This window comes from Zootoca vivipara, chromosome 7, assembly GCF_963506605.1.
Source record: "Zootoca vivipara chromosome 7, rZooViv1.1, whole genome shotgun sequence".
Classification (NCBI taxonomy): domain Eukaryota; kingdom Metazoa; phylum Chordata; class Lepidosauria; order Squamata; family Lacertidae; genus Zootoca; species Zootoca vivipara.
Window position 1 is genome coordinate 2,546,200 of NC_083282.1, and position 24,460 is coordinate 2,570,659.

The window sequence follows — 24,460 nt, forward strand, 5'->3', positions numbered from 1 at the left end:
CTGAATGACTGTATCCTGAATCCACATGTGCCACCCCAGCAAAACATTACCTTGTACATGAAGTGGGAGAAGGGGCTTCTCATGCCCATTCTTCCATCACATGAACAAGATCCCTAGCTGGATCACTGTGTAAGATGGCCCTAAGTGAGCTACTTGGTTTTTTATATTAGAGACCTGCTTGTTGCCCAAACAAACAAATAAATAAACAATCTGTCCGTCCACAAGAATAGGCTCTTTGACTGTGGTTTATCCTACCAGTATCTGGGTCACAGGTTCCTCCTCCCTGGCAGCTGCAGAGCACACAGTTGCTGAGAGCACCGAGTCTAGCAGGATCCTCTCTCTTGTACCCTGGGGCACATTTCTCACAGAACTGCCCCTGGTACCCAACCGGACAGACACATTTCTCCACCCAGGATGCTGGAGTGCCAGAGGTTGGCTGCGCTGAATCCAAAAGGACATTGCTGAGGTACCCCGTGCCTGAGCAAAAAGAAAAAAGGTGGAACATTATAGTGAATATCCCTGGGAACACAACATGATAAAATACCACATATCCCAGAATCTCAACTGGATCATGTCTAAATCAGAACAGAGCTGACATTTGGGGAGCAGGTGTGGGGCACATCTATGCTACCATGGTACATTTGCATTATATACCTGTGCTTGGGAACTGTAGTTTGCTGAGGGTGCAAACTACACCCTCTATTCTATTCTATTGTTCCCCCTCCCTTTGCAGTGGCGGAGGAAGGGGGTGCAGGGGGTGCGGTCCACCCCGGGTGTCATCACTGAGGGGGGTTGACAAAATGAGTTTAAAATAAAAAAATTGGGAGTGGCGTGGTGGCTTAGGTGCCTGCAGGTTGCATGCTACCTGAAATGGCGGCATGGGACTTGCCTCTGCCTACTGCCTCTCCCTCAACCACCCTACAGCTGAGGGGGAGGCAGAGGAGAGGCTTGTCCCGCCTCCACATGTGGATTGCCCCGCCCCTGGCTGCAGGACACGCCCCCCACACCAAGCTAGCTACACTGCTGCCCCCTTGATCCTTCACAGAAATGCAATTGACCTGCAGAGAGGAAATGGCTATAAAATAGGGCTTATAGGCAGAAACAGTAAAGTAATAAATAATCAGAAGAAATGTATATGACCCATTCTTTAGCCCAGATTTCACTATCCTACTCCCAACTCACTGTCTCCATAAGTGGCTCTGATCCGAAGAGCTGTCAGGTTCCCAATTAATTGGCGATACTCTTTGCCGCTCAGCCTAGGGCTCCAGTTGCTGCTTGGGTGCTCGTCCAACCTGAGTGTAGGAGGGGATGAAAGACACGAGAACTTATATGAGCAGTCTCTGCACCACCATACTTCGTACAATATGCAACTAGGAGTGAATTTTTAGAACATGGAAGACTACAGCACACTGTTATTGAACTGCTGACCAAAGGGAAAGGCCAGAACTGCAAAGAAGATGGAGAAAACAAGAACACTCTGTGACCAAGGAAGCACAGAATGTGGAAAGGAGCATAAAATTCAGTTTACTCTGAGAATCAGTGAAATCAAAAACAAATACAAAATCCAGCATTTAGGTCTTCACAAACAGTGCCTAGGGTGCAACTTGCGTTTCCTTAATGATATTTTTTACCATCGGAACATGTTGCAACATGAGCAGCAATGGCTGGAATTCAACATCACACTCTTCCAACCATCCTGTCTGCGCAAGTATTCCAGTTTGTCAGACAGAAGAATGCTGTTCTGGGGGTTCTCCTGACCACCCCTTGAGCTAATTTCAGGGGATGCAGGGGCACAAGGGGGAGAGGCACTGTTGTGCAAGCAAGGCTTCCACTAAGAGGGCTCATTAGGTGAATCCATCACAATAAAAGTGATTGAAGACAACGTAAAAAGAAATAAAGTGGGTTTATGGACCAGGAATTGATGTGGGCAACTTCTCTGGGACATGTACAAGTTACACATTCAGTTCAGGTCAGGCAAGGCACTGGTTAGGAATTGAGGGCCTCAACTCTACTTTGTGTGAACTGAGAGCATGATCTAAGGATGCATGCACAAATCTCCAGAAGTTGCACGTTGCAGATTCGTAGCGGAGGGCAAGCTGCTTTTGAGGAAAACCTGTCTATCATTGCTTTGAGTTGCTCTGCAGGGTACATTTGGGTGTTCCCTTACGTCCTAAGCCTTTTACCTGAATGTATAGGTCCTGCTGGCTTTACAAGGCAACATCCTTCCATTAGGCATGAGTGGGGCAGAGATTCTTAAACCAGCTCCTTCCAAGATCACGTCATGTTGTGAAGGGTGACGTCCAGGTCGGTTCACACGATAATCAAAAGACAGTTTCTGGCTGTAACTTAGTTGATGGTTCCCAAGGAACCTGGCTACAAAATACACACAAAAGAAACACAAGTTCAAAGTACGGCATTTGCAAGTAAAATGCAAATGTGACCTGTAATGCAAATGTGACCTTGATTTGACAGGACTAGCCTTAGGTATAGCAGGAAGGAGAATTTTCAAAGGACCCCATCAATACCTATAACCCCAATTCCATTCATACCAGCCTGCTTGAACATGAAGACTAACAACAGAGTGCTTTAAAATTTGCTCTCAACTAAGGTCATTGTGGATGACACAAGTGAAAGGGCCTTTTCTATGGTGGCCCCACAGCTCTGGAACTCATTCTCATCTGACTGCCAGAAGGCTAACACACTCCAATTCCTTGCAAAAGCTTTGAAGACCTATGTTTCATGAGCATTTCATGTGACTGACTACTATGAAGGCTGAGATGTGTTTCCTTTAATTGTTTTGCTATGAAAAGTTTGCTTTATATCATGGACTGCATGTGGATTTTTAAAATTAATGTTGGTTTTCTAATTTGGGGGAATTGTAGAATTATATCGTGTTTGTATATTATGTATTGCAGATAGTGTACTGAATCTATATTATGTGAACCGTCATTCATGAGTTGAACTCAGATGGGTAGCCTATAAATATCGGGGGGGGGGGTGAAAAAAATGTGGCTGCCAGTGGGCTCTAATTTCATGGTTAAATCCTTGCTTATTTATTTAATTTGGATCCCACTTATCAGATAAAAATCTTTCAAAGTAGCTCATATCAACCAAAATGATTCAGTGCACACTTAGGTGCATTTTGAAGATTTATTATTTCTGTTCTGAGAAGGTCATCTTTGCTTTCTCATTTTTAAGGACACTATAGACATCTTTTCGGGTATTGTTTTCTTGTAGATATTCTCATCAAATTTGCAGATGACACCAAACTGGGAGGGGTAGCTAATGACACAGAAGACAGAATCAGAATTCAAAATGACCTTAACAGACTGCAGAACTGGGCGCAAGCTAACAAAATGAATTTCCATAGGGACAAATGTCAGGCTCTGCACTTAGGCAGAAGAACCAGATGCACAAATATAGGATGGGGGGCACCTGGCTTACTAGCAGTACATCTGAAAAGGGTCTAGGGGTGAACCACAAGCTTAACATGAGTCAACTGTGTGATGCAGCAGCAAAAAAGGTGAATGTTATTCTAGGCTGCATCAACAGAAGTATAGTGTCCAGATCAAGGGAAGTAAAGGTACCACTCAATTCTGCCTTGGTCAGACCACACTTGGAATACTGTGTCCAATTCTGGGCACCACAATTTAAGAAGGATGCTGACAAGCTGGAACATGGGCAGAGGAGGGTGACCAAGATGATCAAGGGTCTGGAAATGAAGCCTTACGATGAATGCTTGAAGGAGCTGGGTATGTTTAGCCTGGAAAAGAGGAGACTGAGAGGAGATATGATAGCCATATCTTAAGGGCTGTTACATGGAAGAGGGGGAATGCTTGTTTTCTCCTGCTCTGGAGGGCAGGACTCGAGGCAATGGCTTCAAAGTACAAGAAAGGAGATTCCAACTAAACATTTGGAAAAACTTTCTGACAGTAAGAGATGTTTGGCAGTGTAACAGATTCCCACGAGAGGTGATGGACTCTCCAGCCTCTCCATCCTTGGAGGTTTTTAAGCAGAGGTTGGATGCCCATCTGTTAGGGATGCTCTAGCTGAGATTCCTGCATTGCAGGGGGTTGGACTAGATGACCCTTGGGTCGTCTACGATTCCATGATTCTAGACATGAGGAAAGTGACATTCCAGCCATGGATTTCAGGATTTGTGGTTGGGGGTAGGATATAATGAATGGATCTGTTGACATAAAACCATGCCAAGTTTTCTGGAAATTCAACCTAGTCTTGTAAGCACACTTTCAACACACATTTAAAATAGGGCAGAAGGAAATTCTCCAGAATTAAGAGCAATTCCTGTTATAACTTGAGTGTTAGAGTTGTCTACAAGCCAGCAAGAATCTGTACTAGGATTTCTGCATGCAAGTAGACCAACAGGCGTCAATTTGTGAGACATTTGATAGTATTGGCAAATAAATTGTGAAGTTCAATTGTCCTTGTGACTGCTCCTGTTCACCACGGGATATGGAAACACACACCTGGAGCCATGAAATAGATAGGATCTGGCCTTCTTGCTGCCACATAAACTTCTTTATAATGTGAAGACCACTGGAGCTGCAAAGGAGACCCATTTCCTTGAGCTTGCCAACCTTCATCACCTGGAATACAAGGAAACCCACAGCTAATTAAAGTGAGCTGGAAATCCAACCATACCCAACGATTCAGGAAACGTGACTGGAGGAAAGAAGCAACAAACAGCTCTTTTCATGTTACACAGTCCGAAGAAAGGATAAGCCATGTCCCCAAGCTCATGTCAGACTAGTGATGTCAAATGCTTAGGAAAGCATTGTATCACAAGAGGTCACAGGACCCATTTCTACAGTAAATAGAATCAGGCAGTCTTCTTCTTCTTCTTCTTTGGCGATCACTCGTAGCCATGTAAGGTTGTCTTCCATAAACACGGTTTTAACAATGGGTCCGTAAGTGACTGTGGAGGCCAATTCTGGATCCACATGTCCTTCCACAGTGATGGGACATTGGTTTCCAGGCGGGAGTTGCTCACGGTGTGGATTTGCCAAGCGTGCCTTCCTCTCCCTTGCGTCCTGAGATCAGGCGGTAAAGCTTTCTGGACTGTAGCAAGTACTTCAAGTTACTGGTGAGAGTGCTGAGCACTTGAATATTGACCCACACATAGAAAACTAGCATGTTGGGGTGGGGGTGGGGAATCAACCTAGCCTTCCCCCCAATATGCTCATTTTCTATCTGCAATACTTTTGGGGTGGGGCATTTCTGACATGCACTCTACACCTGCAATGGGCATTCCCAGCTGCTTTGCTGGTTCAGAAAGAACATAAGTGGAAGCACTTTCTGGCAGGGTGTGCAAGTGTGCAAGTGCACACACACAAACACACACACCATTCTTAAGAAAGGCAATCACATAACTGCATCTTATTGTTCAAATTCCATCACTTAAAAAGCCAGAAGCACAACCAAAGTTGTGGCTGCCTATTTTTCCTTGTTTCCTGTCCTATCCTTTCCAATTGCTTGAGGCAATTTTGCTTTGTACCTTGGCATATATATGTGTGCAGTGCTTTTTTTTCTAAAAAAAAAGTTTAGGGGTACTCTCTTTTGGACTCAAGAAAATCACTGGGAAAGGAAATGAAGCCGCCATCAGATTCACAAAATGTTTAGGGGTATGCGTACCCCTGCATCCCCCCTGAAAAAGCACTGTATATATGTGATCCTTCTGAAGGAATGACCATTTAATTGGAGAGTGACATGCATAATATATCCTTTATCACAAGGCTATCATTTCCTGCCCCATCTTGTAGGTATATGGGATCAATTTTACATTTTCTATTGATGCAGGGAAACATTAGCTGCCTCCATTACTGGACTGAAGTTTGTTTGCTGGTGATGAGGTTTGCTAAACGGAGAAGCAAAGCAACAGGACCAAACAATCCCTTTCTTTCTTAAAATCTTCCCAAGAGCCTAGTTAGACATTATTTTGTCAACAATGTGTGAGAAGGAGATCAAGGCTCATGTATGCTCTTGCATGCGGACACACACACATACACACCAACTCTCTGTCTGTAACTGGTGTTTATGCCTAGATTGAGAGAGGAGCATGAAACATTAGTCTAGCGAGATCTTGGGTACTGGTAAACCAGGTTTTGGTTGGGGAAAATATTGAATTTACCTGGGGAAAGAAAACAGCATGGGCACCTACAAGACACATTCCCACTCATACTGGAGTTCCAAAGTAGTGCTTGAGTCTCTACTCAGAATGGGGACAGAGTGGGGCCAAATAAGGAAAAATAACCAGGTATGGAACCTGTAGCAGGAGCAATACCCCCCTGATCCTCAGACCATCAAACCTGACCTAGAAGCTCTTACAGAATTCACCTGATCTGCTCTAATCTATTGCAGCCAAAGAGCTAAGTCTACAGTGACACTCTCTCTCTCTCTCTCTCTCTCTCACACACACACACCATTATTAAATGGGAAGTCACCATTGGCCATGAATAAGGATGTAAGAAGGCAGAGATTTCTACTGTATTTTGACTTTTCTTCATCACAATCAGTTTCTGCCAAAGACTATGGTATTCATCTCACTGACTGTGAGTTAATATAATTTATGTCATTATTTATGCAAGTTGCACAAGTTATAAATTTAATGTAATTAATGTCATAATCACACACACACCATTCATTTCAATGCAAAGGAAAAGCAAATTCAATGGTGGGAACCATATTCAATTATGTGTAATTGGAGGACTGAAAACAATTCTCCAACAGCTCTAGCCATGAATGTTGCTGCATGGACAAAGGCGGAGGCATCAATCTACTCCCTGTGTCTCTATAGTGCAAACTCTATTATGCCTAATACTGGCAATTAAAATGGCAGCAGAGTTCAGTGTAACACCAAGTGTATTGATCATGAAAAAGAGAAAAGGCAAACCCCAGTGAAGTTTTTTACCTTGCTCGAAGGTAGAGGTGATTTTACGGATGCTATAATTTTCTGCACTGGAACATGTTGTTGAGTGCCCATGACAGAAGCATCGAGAACAGCCCTCTGGGTTTCCTGCATCTAGGTTGTAATAGCCCTGCTTGCAACTGTGCAAGAGATAAATTAACACACCACACAATTATTTTCTTGTGCATTCATATTCACACACAGAAAGCTGACATGTTGAATTTCCAATCCTGATACTTTTGCTTTATCTGCTGTGACAGGATAGCTGCATCCTCCTGTGAATAAAAACTTGATGGTTCTCATGTCAGCCATTACCACAAATCCTGTGCTACCATTCTTGTTCAAGTCATGAATTCATGACAGAATGACTGGCACTCACCACACACACAAAGGTACAGAAACAGGATTCTATCCTGTGCTATAATCTGGTGAAAATGTGGGTTTGAGAGTAGATACACACTGTTCATTTAAAGCACATCAAACACACAGTTAAAGTAAAAAAAAGGTAAAGGACCCCTGGATGGTTAAATCCAGTCAAAGGCGACTATGGGGTTGTGGCACTCATCTCGCTTTCAGGCTGAGGGAGCTGGCATTTGTCCACAGACAGGTATCCAGGTCATGTGGCCAGCATGACTAAACCACTTCTGGCGCAACGGAACACCATGACGGAAACCAGAGCACACAGAAACGCTGTTTACCTTCCCACCATAGTGGTACCTATTGATCTACTTCCACTGGCATACTTTCAAACTGCTGGTGGGCAGAAGCTGGGACAGAGCAACAAGAGCTCACGCCGTCGCGGGGATTCGAACCACCGACCTTCTGATCAGCAAGCCCAAGAGGCTCAGTGGTTTAGACCACAGCGCCACCCACACTGTTAAAGTACATTACTTCCCCAAACACATCCTGGGAACTATAGTTCCCCCCCTCCAACAGAACTATATTCTCAGCAACAAACCGCAGTTCACGGGATTCTTTGTGGGGTGTCATGTGATTTAAATGTGTTCTGGATGTGCTTTTTAATGTAAGGTGTGGATCCGTGATGTGCTCATCTCAGTGCAACTTGTCAGTGGCACATTAGGGGATACCACGATGTCAGACCCTTCAAGTGTCTCCATTTTCCAGGGATGTCCCTGATTTAGAGAAGCTGTCTTAGTTTCTCATTTGATCCTGGAATGTCCTGCTTTCCCGTAGGACAGTGATGGCGAACCTATGACACGTGTGTCAGATGTGACACGCAGAGCCCTCACTGCTGGCACGCGCCCCATCGGCCAATTCACGCTGTTGTTGTCCCCCCCCCTTTATTCTCCCACTTCTCCTACAGCTTGTCTCCGCTACAGCTTGTCTCCACTGTTAAAACCAGGATCCTTTGTTGTTGTTGTTGCTGGTAGCCAGAGATTGGTTTTTTAACCCTTTCTCTGCTGGTTTTTCTGGCGCTTTGGCAGACTATGATTGGGTGTAACAGCGTTCATTTTTTTACCCGTTCTGTGCTGGTTTTTTGGGTGCTTTGGCAGACTATGTCGGTGCTGCGTGTTAGTTCCAGCGAAGATATTATTCGTCATTTATTTCTGTTCTCTTCCCCCCCCCAAAAAGCACAGCAGCTTTGGGGCACCCCCCCAAAAAAAACCTCCCAAACTTTGGTCAGCAGCTCCCCCCCAGAAAGCTCAACAACTCTGGGCACTTTGTGATAAATAAGGGGTTTGGGGTTTGGTTTGGTTAAATAATTAGTTTTTGGTTTATTAAATACAGTTATATATTAAAATTATACATTTTTGTTATTTAAACTATAAATATCACGAAATTATGCTTTTTTTGCTCGGTTTTTTGGCGAATTTTGACACACCAAGCTCAAAAGGTTGCCCATCACTGCCTTAGGACATCCCTATTTTCATTGGAGAAATGTTGGAGGGTATGGAATTATCCGACCCCCAAGCTTCATAAAGGCAATCCTGTACAGCAGGGTCCCCAAACTAAGGCCCGGGGGCCAGATGCGGCCCAATCGCCTTCTAAATCCGGCCCGTGGACGGTCTGGGAATCAGCATGTTTTTACATGGGTAAAATGTGTCCTTTTATTTAAAATGCATCTCTGGGTTATTTGTGGGGCAAGGTCTGAGGGACAGTAGACCGGCCCGCTGCTGAAAAAGTTTGCTGACTCCTGCTGTACAGTCATACCTCGGGTTAAGTACGCTTCAGGTTGAGTACTTTCAGGTTAAGTACTCTGCGGACAGTTTACTTCCAGGTTCCGCCGTGTGCACATGTGCAGAAGCGTTCTGCGTGCTTCACGCATGCGCAAAAACGCTCTATCGGTGGTTCATGCACGTGCGCTATCGCCGCTTGGGTTAAGTACTTTTCGGGGTGCGAATGGCACCCTGGAACCAATTAAGTACATTTAATGTTTTATTATGTTTTTACAGTATACCGTGTTTCTCATATTATAAGACACGTCTTATATTTATTTTTTCCTCAAAAAAACACACTATGGCTTATTTTCAAGGGATGTCTTATTTTTTTCCTCCTCCTCCTGCCGCGGCCGGCATTGCTGCTGCTCCTATCACTATGTCTTATTTTCGGGGTATGGCTTATATTCTTTGAATGCTTAAAAATCCTGCTATGGCTTATTTTATGGGGATGCCTTAAAATATGAGAAACAGGGTATATATTGAAAACTGCCCAGAATGGCTGTGGCAACCCCATAAGATGTGTGGGGTATAAATATTAAAATTAAAATTATCATTATTGTCAGAGGGTCGTCGTGGCTACTCTAGAGTAACTCTGCTTGAGTCCAGTTTGTCTTTAAAGACGTTTATTAAGTTATTTACAGTGTAGAGACAGCTTAAAACATGACCTCTCATCCCAAATCAGAATCCAGCAATGGCGTACGTCTGTTCCTATGCCAGCAAAGTAGTCGGGGCACCCCAAAACGCCTCCCCCTTGACCTGCATCACGGCGCTCTCCTTAACTCTTGCATCGGAAGGAGCAATGCCCTCTCAGTCTCCTCCCTGAGCAGTCGGTGCCCTGGCTTTGCAACATCCCTGAGCCCCTGTCTGCATCTCTCTGCCCCCCCCGAGCTTTCCCATTGTTCCTCGCTCTGAATTCTCTCCCCCTCCAAGTCTCTTCCTCCCCCTCTGGCTGCTTCAGACCCACTGCTGTTAACTGTGCTTGGCGAGGTGGACGTTAGGATGGTGGGGGCTGGCTCCCTGTAGGGAGTCACCCTTACCATTATGGAATGGGACGTGCCTATTTTCATAAAAGAAATGTTGGAGGGTATGCTATGGTGCTTTACAGATTAGCACAGAAAATTCCAGTCATCATCACTACCACAACTAATGACATAGCAGTGCCCACATTGCAAAGTCAGCCTGCTTTACTAGCCCATCATGCACTGCACTGGTCGTGTAATAGGCTTAGACTGGGTTTGCCACCAACTAACCTTTCCCTTTGGTCAGCATGTCTAGTGCCTGTGGTTTTGGTATGAACAGGACCAAACCTACCCCCACCTGTTTTAGCTGGCCAGTCAAAGTTGTTCCTGAGCGTGACTGCCGTCGCATGCTGATAGCTTCTAGAAGCCACAGGTGAGAGGTGAGTGCAGGCTGGGAATCAAAGGTGGACCAAGTATCCCAGAAGGAGCATGACGTATCCCCCACCAAAGGTACTAACCCTCCCTTAACACCCCATACACACCAAAGCAACTAATACAAATGCAAAAAATAAAAAAATGTTTGAACTAGCACACAGCAAAAGGCAAGAATGAAATGGAAGGAATAATACGAATGGAATGGAGATTGGGGTTAAGTGGGCAGAAGAGGCAGGATGAAGGCTGAAAGCTGTATTTCAAGGATTAAGGCTGAAAGTTGTGCATTGACTGAAAACCCCCTTCCTGGCTTCTGAAGCTCTGTTCTGGCCACCAGAAACTAAAGACCTACATTTCCAAATATTACAGAAGCCACATTGCTTTCTCAGTGGAAACTGAAGTTCTCAGTATCCAAAATACTGGCACTAGATACCACATCCCATGCTTGCACGTTGAACTCAATCCACATAGCCTCCATTTCTGAATCAGAGAGAAAGCTACGTACATTTCTGTTGGGTTTGTACGCTAAGTGAAAGAGCAACTTGAGCTACCAAGTGGATTCCTTGATCATGACAACTCTGAGCACCATGAAAAACATTTAGCCACGCAAACTTTGTGCACACACCTGCCACATCGCTCCCCTTCAACAGCTGCCTTGCAGATGCAACGTCCTGAAACACACTGGCCCGTGCTGCCAGCTGGATCACAGTCACAATTCCTGAGAAAATTAAAAGACCATTTTCAAATGAAGCTCCACACTCCTCATTGGAACACATTCGCCAGCAACAAACAGCTCCACCGACCCGACAGCACTTACTGTATTTGCCCAGCAGCTCTGCAGCCAGATTCTGAGAAGGAATGGAAATTGTGCTGGCATCGGTCGCATTTATCACCTGTCACACCAGGTTTGCAGGGGCACCGTCCCTGGTTATCACACTGTACACTGAAAGAACCTGTGAAGAAGGAGAAGTAGAGACAGCAATGGAGTCAATATTTATGATTCTCATCAGGTTTATAGCAATTCCAAGGAAACACAATGTCGCATGCGAATAAGTGAGTTACCCCATATCATTTGCATACCTCATGGGTTGGGGCAGGATGGGGACAACCACAGGGGTGAGCCGGGGTGGGGAAGGAGGGGGTGGGATAGCTCATGGGTCAGGACAGGGTGGGGGGAGTCACAGGGATGAGGCATACCTTCGGGTCCCCATAGCACAATAACAAACAAAACAAGTTTTTGGAGTCCTACAGACCTGGCATGCTTCCAAACAGGTAATGTATTGAGCATTCATCTTCACTTATTTGCAGGGTGGTTAGATGATGTTATGGCAAAGCAAGTGTCGCTCTACATTTCCCAGTGGATTCTACCTTCACTTTCCTTATTGCAGAAAGTCCAATCTTTCAGGCAAGCAGTTTGTTGCACAAGACTTCTCAGCCAACTATGATTGTGCAAGCCGGATCTCCCACTTGAAAGTAGTAACAGTCTGGAAGCGCCCCTTGGTTGTGTTGAGGAGAACAGCTGCTTTTGGCTTCTCCTCTCCCTGATCTCATTCAGAGGAACCCAACTCATGGTATGCACTGGATCCACAATTCTCCATGTAGTGAGTGGCTTTAAGGGTGCCAGAACATTTGTGACAACTGGCTTATTTTGCAAAGGTATTTGGGTTGAGTGTAGACAGAGATACGCAGCATTAGAACCTCAACAGAAGGGCAGTGCCAAAGAATGCTCCAACTACCGCACAATTGCGCTCATTTCACACGCTAGCAAGGTTATGCTTATAATTCTACAAGGCAGGCTTAGGCAGTATGTGGACCGAGAACTCCCAGAAGTGCAAGCTGGATTTCGAAGGGGCAGAGGAACCAGAGACCAAATAGCAAACATGTGCTGGATTATGGAGAAAGCTAGAGAGTTCCAGAAAAACGTCTACTTCTGCTTCATTGACTATGCCAAAGCCTTTGACTGTGTCGACCACAGCAAACTATGGCAAGTTCTTAAAGAAATGGGAGTGCCTGATCACCTCATCTGTCTCCTGAGAAATCTCTATGTGGGACAAGAAGCTACAGTTAGAACTGGATATGGAACAACTGATTGGTTCAAAATTGGGAAAGGAGTACGACAAGGCTGTACATTGTCTCCCTGCTTATTTAACTTATATGCAGAATTCATCATGCGAAAGGCTGGACTACGGTAGATGAATCCCAAACCAGAATTAAGATTGCCGGAAGAAATATCAACAACCTCAGATATGCAGATGACACAACCTTGATGGCAGAAAGTGAGGAGGAATTAAAGAACCTTTTAATGAGGGTGAAAGAGGAGAGCGCAAAATATGGTCTGAGGCTCAACATCAAAAAAACCAAGATCATGGCCACTGGTCCCATCACCTCCTGGCAAATAGAAGGGGAAGAAATGGAGGCAGCGAGAGATTTTACTTTCTTGGGCTCCTTGATCACTGCAGATGGTGACAGCAGTCACGAAATTAAAAGATGCCTGCTTCTCGGGAGAAAAGCAATGACAAACCTAGACAGCATCTTAAAAAGCAGAGACATCACCTTGCCTACAAAGGTCTGTATAGTTAAAGCTATGGTTTTCCCAGTAGTGATGTATGGAAGTGAGAGCTGGACCATAAAGAAGGCTGATCGCCGAAGAATTGATGCTTTTGAATTATGGTGCTGGAGGAGACTTTTGAGAGTCCCATGGACTGCAAGAAGATCAAACCTATCCATTCTGAAGGAAATCAGCCCTGAGTGCTCACTGGAAGGACAGATCGTGAAGCTGAGGCTCCAATACTTTGACCACCTCATGAGAAGAGAAGACTCCCTGGAAAAGACCCTGATGTTGGGAAAGATTGAGGGCACAAGGAGAAGGGGATGACAGAGGACGAGATGGTTGGACAGTGTTCTTGAAGCTACGAACATGAGTTTGACCAAACTGGAGTGCCTGGCATGCTCTGGTCTATGGGGTCACGAAGAGTCGGGCACGACTAAACGACTAAACAACAACAACAACAACAACAACAGAACCTCAACATACACTGCAGTCCCACATGATTGGGGGTGAGGGGCTTTCCCACCTGCCCCTCAGTCCCTGTATACCTTTGGGGTTGCAGCTGCAGGGTGCACAACGTCCTTGAGGTTCCTGGCGATAGAAGCCCCCCTTACACAGCTCACAATTATTTCCCTCTGTGTTTTCGGCACAGTTGAGGCACCGGTATCCATTTCCTGTTCGTCTGAGCAGCTCCTTGTCGAACATGCACTGCCTGGATTTCCCATTGCAATGGCAGGCTGAAAGCAAAGAGAATAGTTAGCCAGCTAAATTAACAGACTTAATACGACAAAAACCGAAAGACAAGACTAAGAAACAATGGGAATGCTTAAATGATTACTTAAAGAAAATAGGCTTGGGAAATAAAACATGGCTATGTTTGGAGTAACCCTGCAGGACAAGAAACACAAGAGGGGGAAATTAGATTAATTATTATGGGTACAAGATAGTATATTATTATGAGACAGAATAAAGAAACAGTAAAATGCAAAATTACTGTGCTGAAAGCGGTGGAAGTGTTCTACGATTTAAAGAATCTTGCTGTTAATCATTTTTTCTTTCTTTTTTTCTATATCTCTTACTTGTCTTTTCTAAACTATTTCCTTTTTTCTTTCTTTACACTCTATGATTTCTTTAATTTCCAATGTCTACTCTTTTCTTTTTCTTTCAAATTATCAAAAATAAATTAGCTTAACAGCTTGATTAGCTATTGTACATTAAGATTAAGTATGAAAGGTATATAAGAAATAATGCAAAGTACAATGAATGTAAGTTTTATCTTTATTTTATTTTTATTTTTTCCAATGTATTTGTTGTGAATCTTATGATTGAAAACTTTAATAAAAATTATATTAAAGGTAAAAAATAAATAAATAGAGAATAGTTAGCACCATTCAAGAACAACAACCCATGTGGCAGTTCCAGAAATTGGCTCACTATTTTTACTTGATGATCTACATTTAAAGGCCACCCTGTTGGTAAGTTCAGATCCAAGCTACGCAAGTAGAAGTGACTAGTCATGCAACATTAGCCTGATTCCTTCATCCCAGAAAACTGGCTGGCCCATTGGTTCCAATGTTGACAAGCCAGTTTCCTCAGCATGCTAGTTTTCTATATTTGGGTTTTTAAAAGCTGATTCTCTTCCCACTGCAACCTACAGTGGTAGAGTTCAACAAGATGCTTTAGTTAATGTGAATGCTTTGGTTGAGATTCCTGTCTTGCAGGGGGTTGGACTAGATGGCCCTCAGGATCCCTTTCCAACTCTACCATTCTCTAAGAACTGTGCCCTGTGATTATTTCAAATGGAGTAGGTTGGGCTTAAGGCACTGCCATGCCTTCTCTTAGTCTTCATTTCTCTCACTCTACTCCATTGCCCTTTCAGTTTAACACCAGCAATTCAACTCCCTTTCAGCCAATATGAAACGGGAGCTAAAACAGCAAGAATATTAGTGATGGAAGGAAAGAAACACAGGTGAGGAATTAATATGGAACCAGGAAACTCTTGTCACTCTCATTAGTAATATCATTAATCCCACTTTACAGCATATGCATGAACAAAACCAACAACTTGTAACTCAAAGTTAGAGTCATGAACAAGATCAGCAAAGAAGCATTGTCCAGAGAACAAATCCCTCTTCCCATCTCTGCCTATACATTTTGTTTATCATAAAAATGTCTATAACATATTTTACAATAACAGCATATCATAAAATTTAAAAATAAAAATAGCAAGATGATGCTGGTATCCAAAAGCAGTGTTGGCATTGCATCCTACAAAGGGGACTCTGCTCCAATACATATGTTAGTCTTTAAAGTGTCTTGGCCAGGACGTAGGGTTGCCAGACTCAATACAGGACAGGATTCAAACTTCAAGAAAGAAGCTTCCACCTAAACATTAGGAAGAACTTCCTGACAGTAAGAGCTGTTCGGCAGTGGAATTTGCTACCAAGGAGTGTGGTGGAGTGTGGTGGCTTAAAGACCTCCAAAGGAATCATAGAATCATATGATTCTATGATTCTATTATTCCTTTGGAGGTCTTTAAGCGGAGGCTTGACAGCCATATGTCAAGAATGCTTTGATGGTGTTTCCTGCTTGGCAGGGGGTTGGACTGGATGGTCCTTGTGGTCTCTTCCAACTCTATGATTCTATGATTCTAGGACTTCTGTGCCTTTAATTGCCCTGCTCTCTTTTGAGTCTGGAAACCTTAAAGAGAAACCAGCAGACCCTTTGTTTAATTTCCAAGCAAAGGGTCTGCTGGTTTCTCCTTAAGGTTTCCAGACTCAAAAGAGAGCAGGGCAATTAAAGGCACAGAAGTCCTGTCCTCTATTGAGTCTGGCAACCCTGCCTGGAAGCAGAAAGAGAAAGTAGCTGATGAGGAAAAACCAGAAGCAGCTGCACCATGAGGTCTGCAACCAGTGGACTGATGGGGTCATTCTCCATAGCTGTTGCAGCAGGACTACGTTTTAAAATACTGTAATCTATATGAACTAATCAATCTGGGTTAAAATAAAACAGAACATGAATTGTGTGTGTGTGTGTGTGTGTGTGTGTGTGTGTGTGTGTGTGTGTGTGTGTGATTCTCATGCTGAAACAACAGGGAAGGTGTTCCCTCAATCCCATATCAAAAGCCTCTCTGTTTCTATGACAAGCAACCTGTTTCCCAGTTTCTTCCATTGACAGGACTTATCTAAGAAAGGAGAGGGAGCCCCATGACCGACTCTGTAACAAGGAAAATATGGCTCCCCTAGGGGAGACTCCCAGGCACTATGGATATTCCATCTTTAGACCTCAGAGAATTCATGGAGTTGAATGTAGCGTATCTCTCTTCCTACACTCAGGACCCTCTATAATCACATCTGGACCCCAGGAACAAAACAGCAGCAAACCCAGAGAGAAGCAACCATTAGAAAGCAAAGTATTTAACCTGCACCTTCATCAAGCTCTTCCCTGGGCTGGCTGTTAACGTACCAGGAAAGGTGGAGCTTCAAAGCCTGCTAGAAGTCTGCAGACGGGCCAAACTACATTTCCCAGAGTTATTTGGGAGAAGCCAAGGTAGATGAACAAGTATAAACGAGTAGAGCTTGGCAGTGTAGCTGTGCCCTAAGGGGTTAAGGTGAATTTTGAGGAGGAGCTGCAAAATAAACAAATCTACCAACATTTTATTAATGTGGTTTATTTTTAGTACTGAATTTCTGTTTTCCAAGCACAGGATTTAGGTTGCTTCCCCCCCCCCCCCAATGTTTGTGTGCAGAGTACCAACAAGCCCAGAAGAAAGCAGAGGGAAATTTTCATAGCCAACCTTTTTGTAATGAATACTACAGAGAACCATATACTTAAGAATTACATCTCCGTCACCTACAAAGTTTGCAGAATTATCATGGGTGTTACAGCGCTTTTGCTACCAAGTTCTAGTTACAGGTAGGTAGCCGTGTTGGTCTGCTGTCTAAACGAAATAAAAATAAAATAGAAAATTTCATTCCAGTAGCACCTTAGAGTCATTGGTATGAGCTTTTGTGTGCATGCACACTTCTTTTGCTACCAAGTGTTAGTCTCTGAAACACCAAGAGCTGCTCTCCACAGCTGCTCCTGCTAATCCTCCGCTTGGCTGCCAACACATACGATCAGGTTCAGGCACGACACTTGCATTCCAAGCACCTGAGAGGTTCCAGATCCTGGGTCTGCCAAGCCAAGTAGAGCTGATCTCATACCCTTCAACGCTCACTCAGCGGCACCTGGAATTTAATCAGCCCCCCCCCCCCGGCAGAGCCTCAGCCCATGTGATTTCCCAGGCTCCCTCAATGCCCCATCTAGCTACGCCTGAAGTTAGCTTGTGTGGGAGCCCTCCCATTACTGCAGAAGTGGGTCATTCCCTGCTTTCCCAGTATCTCAGGCTCAAATAGCTTGCTGCAAGGAATTCTGGGTGTGCATTCCTCCACATTTTTTTAAATAAAAAAAGTCATGTCCTCATGTCTCAAAATGACTCAGAGGACAGGAAGACGAGGTGCAGCTTCTTAAACCTTAAACCCAAGTCGGGCATTGCCTTTTTAGGCATACACTGAAAACTGTGGTGGGTGATTGAGACAACTGTCTACCTTACACAGGTTAAAGGTAAAGGTAAAGGGACCCCTGACCATTAGGTCCAGGCGTGACCGACTCTGGGGTTGCGGTGCTCATCTCGCATTATTGGCCAAGGGAGCTGACGTACAGCTTCCAGGTCATGTGGCCAGCGTGACAAAGCCGCTTCTGGCGAACCAGAGCAGCACACAGAAACGCCGTTTACCTTCCCGCCAGAGCAGTACCTAACCAAGCAACGGGAGCTCACCCCGTTGCTGGGATTCGAACCACCGACCTTCTGATTGGCAAGCCCTAGGCTTAGTGGTTTAACCCACAGTGCCACCCGCGTCCCTAAAACAGGTTACTGAGGGCCAAACTAGACATTTCCTTAATTATGGAGCATGTAGCTATGTATTCCTGGAGTGTGAGGGCTGCTGCATGCTGAGAGCTGTGAGGAGCCACAAGTGAGAGCTGAGTGCAGGCTGGAGACCATAGGTGGGTAAACTACCCCAGAAAGAGCATGACATGTATCCCACCAGAGGTGAGACCCCTTGTGAGAGGAGCTGGTGGGTCTCAAACCTTCAGTGAGTAGACACTTGCCCTGCATGCAAAGACAGGCTCCGGTGGATTGGGAGGGTGAGATCAATGGGTCTAACAGTCAAGAAGGCGGTTTCTGCATGTGCTGTGTAGAGGGAAGTGAGTAGATGGGGCTCATCCACCTGGGAAGGGAGCCCATCTGGGAGAAAGAAAACTTTGACCTTAAACCACTGCTGCTTTGCGGGATATTTTCGGGAGAAGAAAAGGCTAAGGAGTAAACCCTACACAAATCTGGAGTGGAGTCCCCAAGTCAGTTGGATGGCATCTTGTATGCCTCCTTCTGGCAACTCCTGCAGCCAAGCTGGTGTGAAATTTATTGCTCTGCTTTCCTTTGGACCGCATCAGGGGGGCCCAGGACCTCTAGAGGTCACCAGTGCTGGTAACACAGTGGTATGATTTCACCCCCAGAGGCATACTCCATTGTCTCTTGAGACAGACAGATGCCAACAGGCTATGCATATTGTTTTCTTAAACAATTACTGGCACAGGTGAGACAGTTCTCACTGGGAAGGCAGCAAGTGAGAATGGGAAAACTTCTCCTCATTCTTCCACCCTGACTGGACCAGAGATTCTCTCCCCTCCTTAGGAGGGACTCCCCCTCCCCACATCAATATCTAAACTAGACTCCCCCTCCCCACATCAATATCAGCTGCAGCTCTCTAGGTGGTTATTTGGTGGGGGGAGAGGTGAACTTTGGCTTCAAGGCTTATGCCTAAGGCAAAAGTAATGATAACTGAATCTAAACCAGGGTCCCCAAACTACGGCCCCCGGGCCGGATGCGGCCCAATTGGCCTCCCAATCCGGCCCGCGACGACCCCCGCCGCCCGCTGCCACCACCCGCTCTTACGGCGCGCGGCGCGACGGCGATCTTCAAAATCGGCAAAAAATCGCCGAATTTTTTTCCGACCGTGTGCGTGTGCGCATGCGCACGGGCGCGCACTCCCCCGCCCTCCGGCCCGCTGCGCGCGCACTCCCCTACCCTCCAGCCCGCCGTGCGGTCGGCGCGGCGGGCACCGGTCCGAAGCCCGGTAAGTCTGGGGACCCCTGATCTAAACGAATACCAAGAAGGAACACTGGTCTTTGTCTTCCTTCTGTTTAAGCGAGGTGGGTATTTACAAAAGACAAAGAAACTGACTAAGTTCACAGAATGCATTCTAAACGATGGTTTGCAGTGCACTAATCACACATTAATCTGTTCAGCATTAGTCCATTCAGACATCACAACAAGCCATAAACAAGAAAATTGTGGTTTGCAATGCCAGCTCAAAACCAGCTTTCTGATTTGCCAGCCAATCACAAACCCCATTTTGTAAATTTAGCTGTTAGGCTAAACCACAGCAAAGCTTGCTTTGTTAAATTCTGTGCCATATCTAAATTAACTGACTCTCATGTGTCTCAGTTGCTATTTTATATAAAGACCACTTTAAGCCACGGCATCTTAGTTCTCACTGAGGTGGTGGTAAATATATTGTGGGGGAAAAGGGTTGCACCAATTCAGCCTGCAGATGTGGAGAATCCCATGACTGAATGCTTCTTTACAGTTATCTAGTACCGTTTGTTATTTTCCTATGTAGAAGGAATTCTTTTGTGTGAAAGAGCATTTAGTCATGTGAGTCTTCACTTTTCTTCTGGAGTGGTGAAATTCATACACAGGTTTACCCTCCCAGTGGGAGAAAGACTTGACACTCTTTGCACATTTATTTTTCCTAACTTAAAAAAGCCTAATATGGCAATGACTGCTGATTAGATTGACCAACACATATAATTAGCACTGCATTGCAATTTTCGTAGCCAATAGCTCAACTTGCTTACAGATTACATCATCCAGTCTTGCCTTGATTCTGCTGCTGCTGCTGTTGTTTTCTCAACGCTTTGTGTCTGTCAATAGCCTCTTTGGAGGCAATTACATCACGATAAGCGTGTCTGTAACTGCATGTGTTTCCACAAGATAATTTCACACTTCTTCCCAGTGCTGATGCCTGTGAAGTTTCTTCACATGGCTTTTCTGAATGAGATTCTCAGTGCTTTCACAATAAAACTTTACATATGGTCCAGGACTGGTTGGACAACAGAGGAACCAGCTGGGGACCCCAAGGGAAGGAAGGCTCAGAGCCCAGGGAATGGTGGTGGGACAACAATGAGCAGTCACATGGAGAAGAAAGAGAAGAAAGACTGGGGGGGGGAGGTTTCAGAAACTGAAGGGGTAACAGGGCTTAGTGAGCAAGAAGAGTCTGTGGCGGAGGGAATTTCAGACTCAGAAGATGGAGCAGGAGAGAAGGGAGGCCGAGAGGCTGAGATGAGTCAGGCTGGTGAAGAGACATGGTGTCTCCCTCTGCTGTGACAGACTCCCCTCCCCACCTCAGAATGAGGTGAACATAAACTGATAGATTTGAGAGAAATTGCATAAAGGAAGAATTGGGGACCAATTTGATCCTGAAAGGGTAAACAAGATACAGGTGCTAGGAGGGGACAGGTCAGCAGCAATGTGTTGGAGGACAGAGCTGGATGTGACCTGCACCTCCTCAGCCAGCCCTCTGCCCTCAGGTGCTGACACTGCCCTGCCTCCAGTGTTGAACTAAGACTGAAGTAAGATGCAACTGCCGGTATGGTTGGCTTCTGTATGTGGAATGAGGGAGCACCATTTTGTTCTCAGGCCTTGCAGCCAAGCTGCAAAAGAAGGGGATCAGCCGTGCCTCCTCTGCCTATAGGAAAAGAGCCTTCTGAAGTAAGATGTAAAGGAACATACCATATATATACTTGAGTATAAGCCTACTTTTTCAGCACCAAAAATGTGCTGAAAAAGCCGCCCTCGGCTTATATTCGAGTGAGGCGGGCGGTGGCGGAGAAAGGCACAGGACCAGGGGTTCGGAGAAGCGCTGCGCTGCGACTCTCACTTTGAAGGTGGTCACAAGCTCCTTTGTTTGTGTTGGGTGGGCAGAAAGAAAAGGTAACTCCTGTCATTTCAAGGTTCTTTCCTAGTGCTACTAGAGATGTTCATTTCTTGAAGAGAACTACATATTGGAGCTTTTAAAGGGATGGGTCGCCCCTTGATATTTTCCATGCAATGTGAGGAAGTAGTAGAAGGTCCAGACTGCAGGCCCAGAACAAAACTCACTGGCCCTGTCTTCCACACAGACTGCCAGCAGTGTGGTTAGGTTGGGCTCTGGGCTTAATGGTTTAATGCCAAGAGATGGGAGGACTGTTTTAGAAAGCAGTAAGTGTTGCTTACTTCAAAATGGCCTTCTTGATCATTCAGCTGAGAGCGACCTTGGACTCCAAGGCTCTTGCCCAATCCCAGGGGCTTTGAACAAAGTGTAATACATTTAAATACAGTATACATAACAGGTTTAGATAATATTAAGCGTTAAGCCCCTTATTCTGTCCCCTTTCCCACTCCTTCCCATTCACACCTGTTTTCCCTGCCTCTTGGTTCAAGAGCTTGCTCCCATTCCCTTCGACATTTCTCTGATGAAAATAGGGACATTCCATGCCTTGTCATTTTTACCCCGCTCATCTGACTGGGGTGTCCCAGCCACTCTTGGCAGCTTCCAACATGTATATAAAAACATAATAAAACTATACAGGGCTGCCTTCAGGTGTCTTCTAAAGGTTGTATAGTTGGCTTGGGGGTTACATAACTCCATACCATCCAATGAAAACAGGGACATCCTACCATACCCTCCAACATTTCTGTGATGAATATAGTGATGTCCTAAGAAAAAGCAGGACATTCCAGGACCAAATCAGAAACTAGGATGGCTTCTCTAAATCCAGGACTGTCTCTGGAAAATAGGGACACTTGAAGGGTCTGTGTACCCTGTCCAGATTGGTCATCTTAGACCTCCCAGTTGCAAACATTCCAACTCCAGAACACAAAAGAAGCCAGTGTTCTGTAACCGCTGAGAAAGTTCACTCTTCACTGGAATGTTTTTTGGTCCCTCCTCGCGTTACCATTGCTAAATATATTAGTTTTTCCCCTAAATATTTTTTTCCACTTCTGCAAACCTTGAGGTTTCCCCAAGGCTGATACTTCCCTCTTTATTACGGATGGTCCCATGTCGGCTAGATAAACATCTACATTTGGGATAATAAGTTCACTACTGGCATCTATGATTCCTCATGCTCTACAAGTTCAGTGTTGGTTATAATTCCCTCTCCCTTGAGATCTATTTTTTTTCCTGTGGCAGCTGCGTATGGATATGTGTGTGTATATTTGCACATGTGTGTGCCGTGTATGTTCTTAGCATCTGGCTATCTCAAGAGATAATGGAGTGTGCCTCTGGGGGTGACGTCAAACCTCTGGGTTACCAGCATTGAAGTGACTTCCCCAGGATGCAAGCCTAGGTGGTATGTATGGAGGTCTTGGGCTGCCCAGATGACAAGACCCCCTCTGAGCCTCACTGATGTGGTCCAAAGGAAAGCAGAGCAATGTGTTTGGCACCAGCTTGACTGCAGAGTTGCTGGAAGGAGGGGTACAAGGTGCCAGCCAACCATCTTAGGGACTCCACTCCAGATTTGTGTAGGGTTTACTCCTTAGCCGTTTCTTCTCCCAAAAATATTCCACAAAGTAGCAGAGGTTTAAGGTCAGAGTTTGCTTTCTCCTAGATGGGATACCATCCCAGGTGGATAGGCCCCATCTGCTCACTTCCCTCTACACAGCACACGCAGAAACCACCTTATTGACTGTTGGACGCGCTATTAGTCTTGTCCACTCAATCCACCGGAGCCTGTCTTTGCATGCAGGGGAAGTCCCTAACTCACTGGGGGTTTGAGACCCATTGGCTACTCTCACCTGGTTTAGCAGGCCTGTTGAAGCCTTTCCCGGAGTGTTGAAAATTGGTATACAAATAAAATGAATGAATGAAATAGAAAGTGAATGAAAAGAGCGTGGCAGTCCCACACTAAAACATCTAGTGTGGAATCACCCCTTGTCTATAAACAATTGTTATAGCTAACAAATTATAGTTGTCTTAATTCTTGTTCTCTACATTGCTATATATGAATGTTTAGGGATTCATAAGACAATTCTCATTATTCTCTTCAAACTACAATTCACAGGATTCCTTGACACCGCCATAGGAACAGTGGTGTAAAACTGATATAAATGTATGGCCAAACATATGAGTGGTACTAAATCCAAGTTAAAAACTCTGACATGTTAGCCCACAGTGAGTTTATGAAAAGTGTCAAATGCATAAAATTAATTTTGAAGACACTGGTAGAAAAGCTGAGAGAATTACATCACAGAAACCATCCTGCTAATATAAAAAGTGAAGAATTAACACCAACACTGTTGATCAAGGGCATACAGGGACCGTATATACCGTACTTGCATGATATACTGTATATACTATGAAAGCTGAATTTCTGTTTCTAGCTCAAGATCTAAAACAATTTAGTAAAACAATTATTAAGAAAATGACAACCCCCCCACCCTCAGTTTCTTCCATTGCAACAACAGCCTTATATAGAGTAAGACCATTGCTTTATCTAGCTCTTTTCACTTTTCAGGATTTTAGACTGGAGACCTTCTCAATCATACCTGGAGATGCTAAGGAATGAAACTCAGTTTCTTCTGTACACAAAGCAGATGATCTACTACTGAACCAAAACCCCTCCCCATTGCCCCAGGAAGCATATAAAAAGTATTGGAATAAACATGTCTCATTTGAATGTATATTCCATCTGAAGATTGAGGTAAAACACTAAGGACAGCATTTTCAAAAGTCCCTGAATGAATCTAAATCAGGCATCCCCAAACTTCGGCCCTCCAGATGTTTTGGACTACAATTCCCATCTTCCCCGACCACTGGTCCTGTTAGCTAGGGATCATGGGAGTTGTAGGCCAAAACATCTGGAGGGCCGCAGTTTGGGGATGCCTGATCTAAGTTTACTGGGGAACAGCATTCATCCACTTGTCACCTTCTTACTCAAAGACCTATGGTGGCCTTATCCACTAGACTGATAGGACATTTGTCCCCATCGCTGACCGATTACCGGGTGTGACCATATCTCAGCCCAGACACCCAATCAGGATACAGATAATACATGAGCAAGCTTGCAGTTGCTAGGCGACCCCAGTGTGTGCTTCACCATCTACCTCTAACTACCGGTAGCAGATTTTGGAGGAGAAACGCGGGCCAGACCTAAGGGAGGAAGCTTAGATTATGAAGATCTGGTCCCATCCTCCATATCGTCCACATGCTGAAAACGTTACTGCCCAGTTCCCAAGGCATTCCACATGCTCATAAAGAGAAAGAGCCTTCAG

The 24,460-nt window shown here is 44.9% G+C and overlaps 1 protein-coding gene across 1 annotated transcript in view; it reads right to left on the reverse strand.

Moving 5' to 3' along the window:
* The window catches only part of LAMC2 (laminin subunit gamma 2), a 45,219-nt gene that overhangs the window by 20,265 nt on the left and 494 nt on the right, over positions 1-24,460 (reverse strand). Inside the window, exons 2-9 of the mRNA XM_035123663.2 lie at positions 13,593-13,781; positions 11,314-11,449; positions 11,122-11,214; positions 6,929-7,065; positions 4,488-4,607; positions 2,184-2,373; positions 1,183-1,292; positions 256-477 (exon numbers count right to left, since the gene is read on the reverse strand). Coding sequence (XP_034979554.2) covers positions 256-477; positions 1,183-1,292; positions 2,184-2,373; positions 4,488-4,607; positions 6,929-7,065; positions 11,122-11,214; positions 11,314-11,449; positions 13,593-13,781 — 1,197 coding nt within the window. The remainder of the gene's footprint in view (positions 1-255; positions 478-1,182; positions 1,293-2,183; positions 2,374-4,487; positions 4,608-6,928; positions 7,066-11,121; positions 11,215-11,313; positions 11,450-13,592; positions 13,782-24,460) is intronic.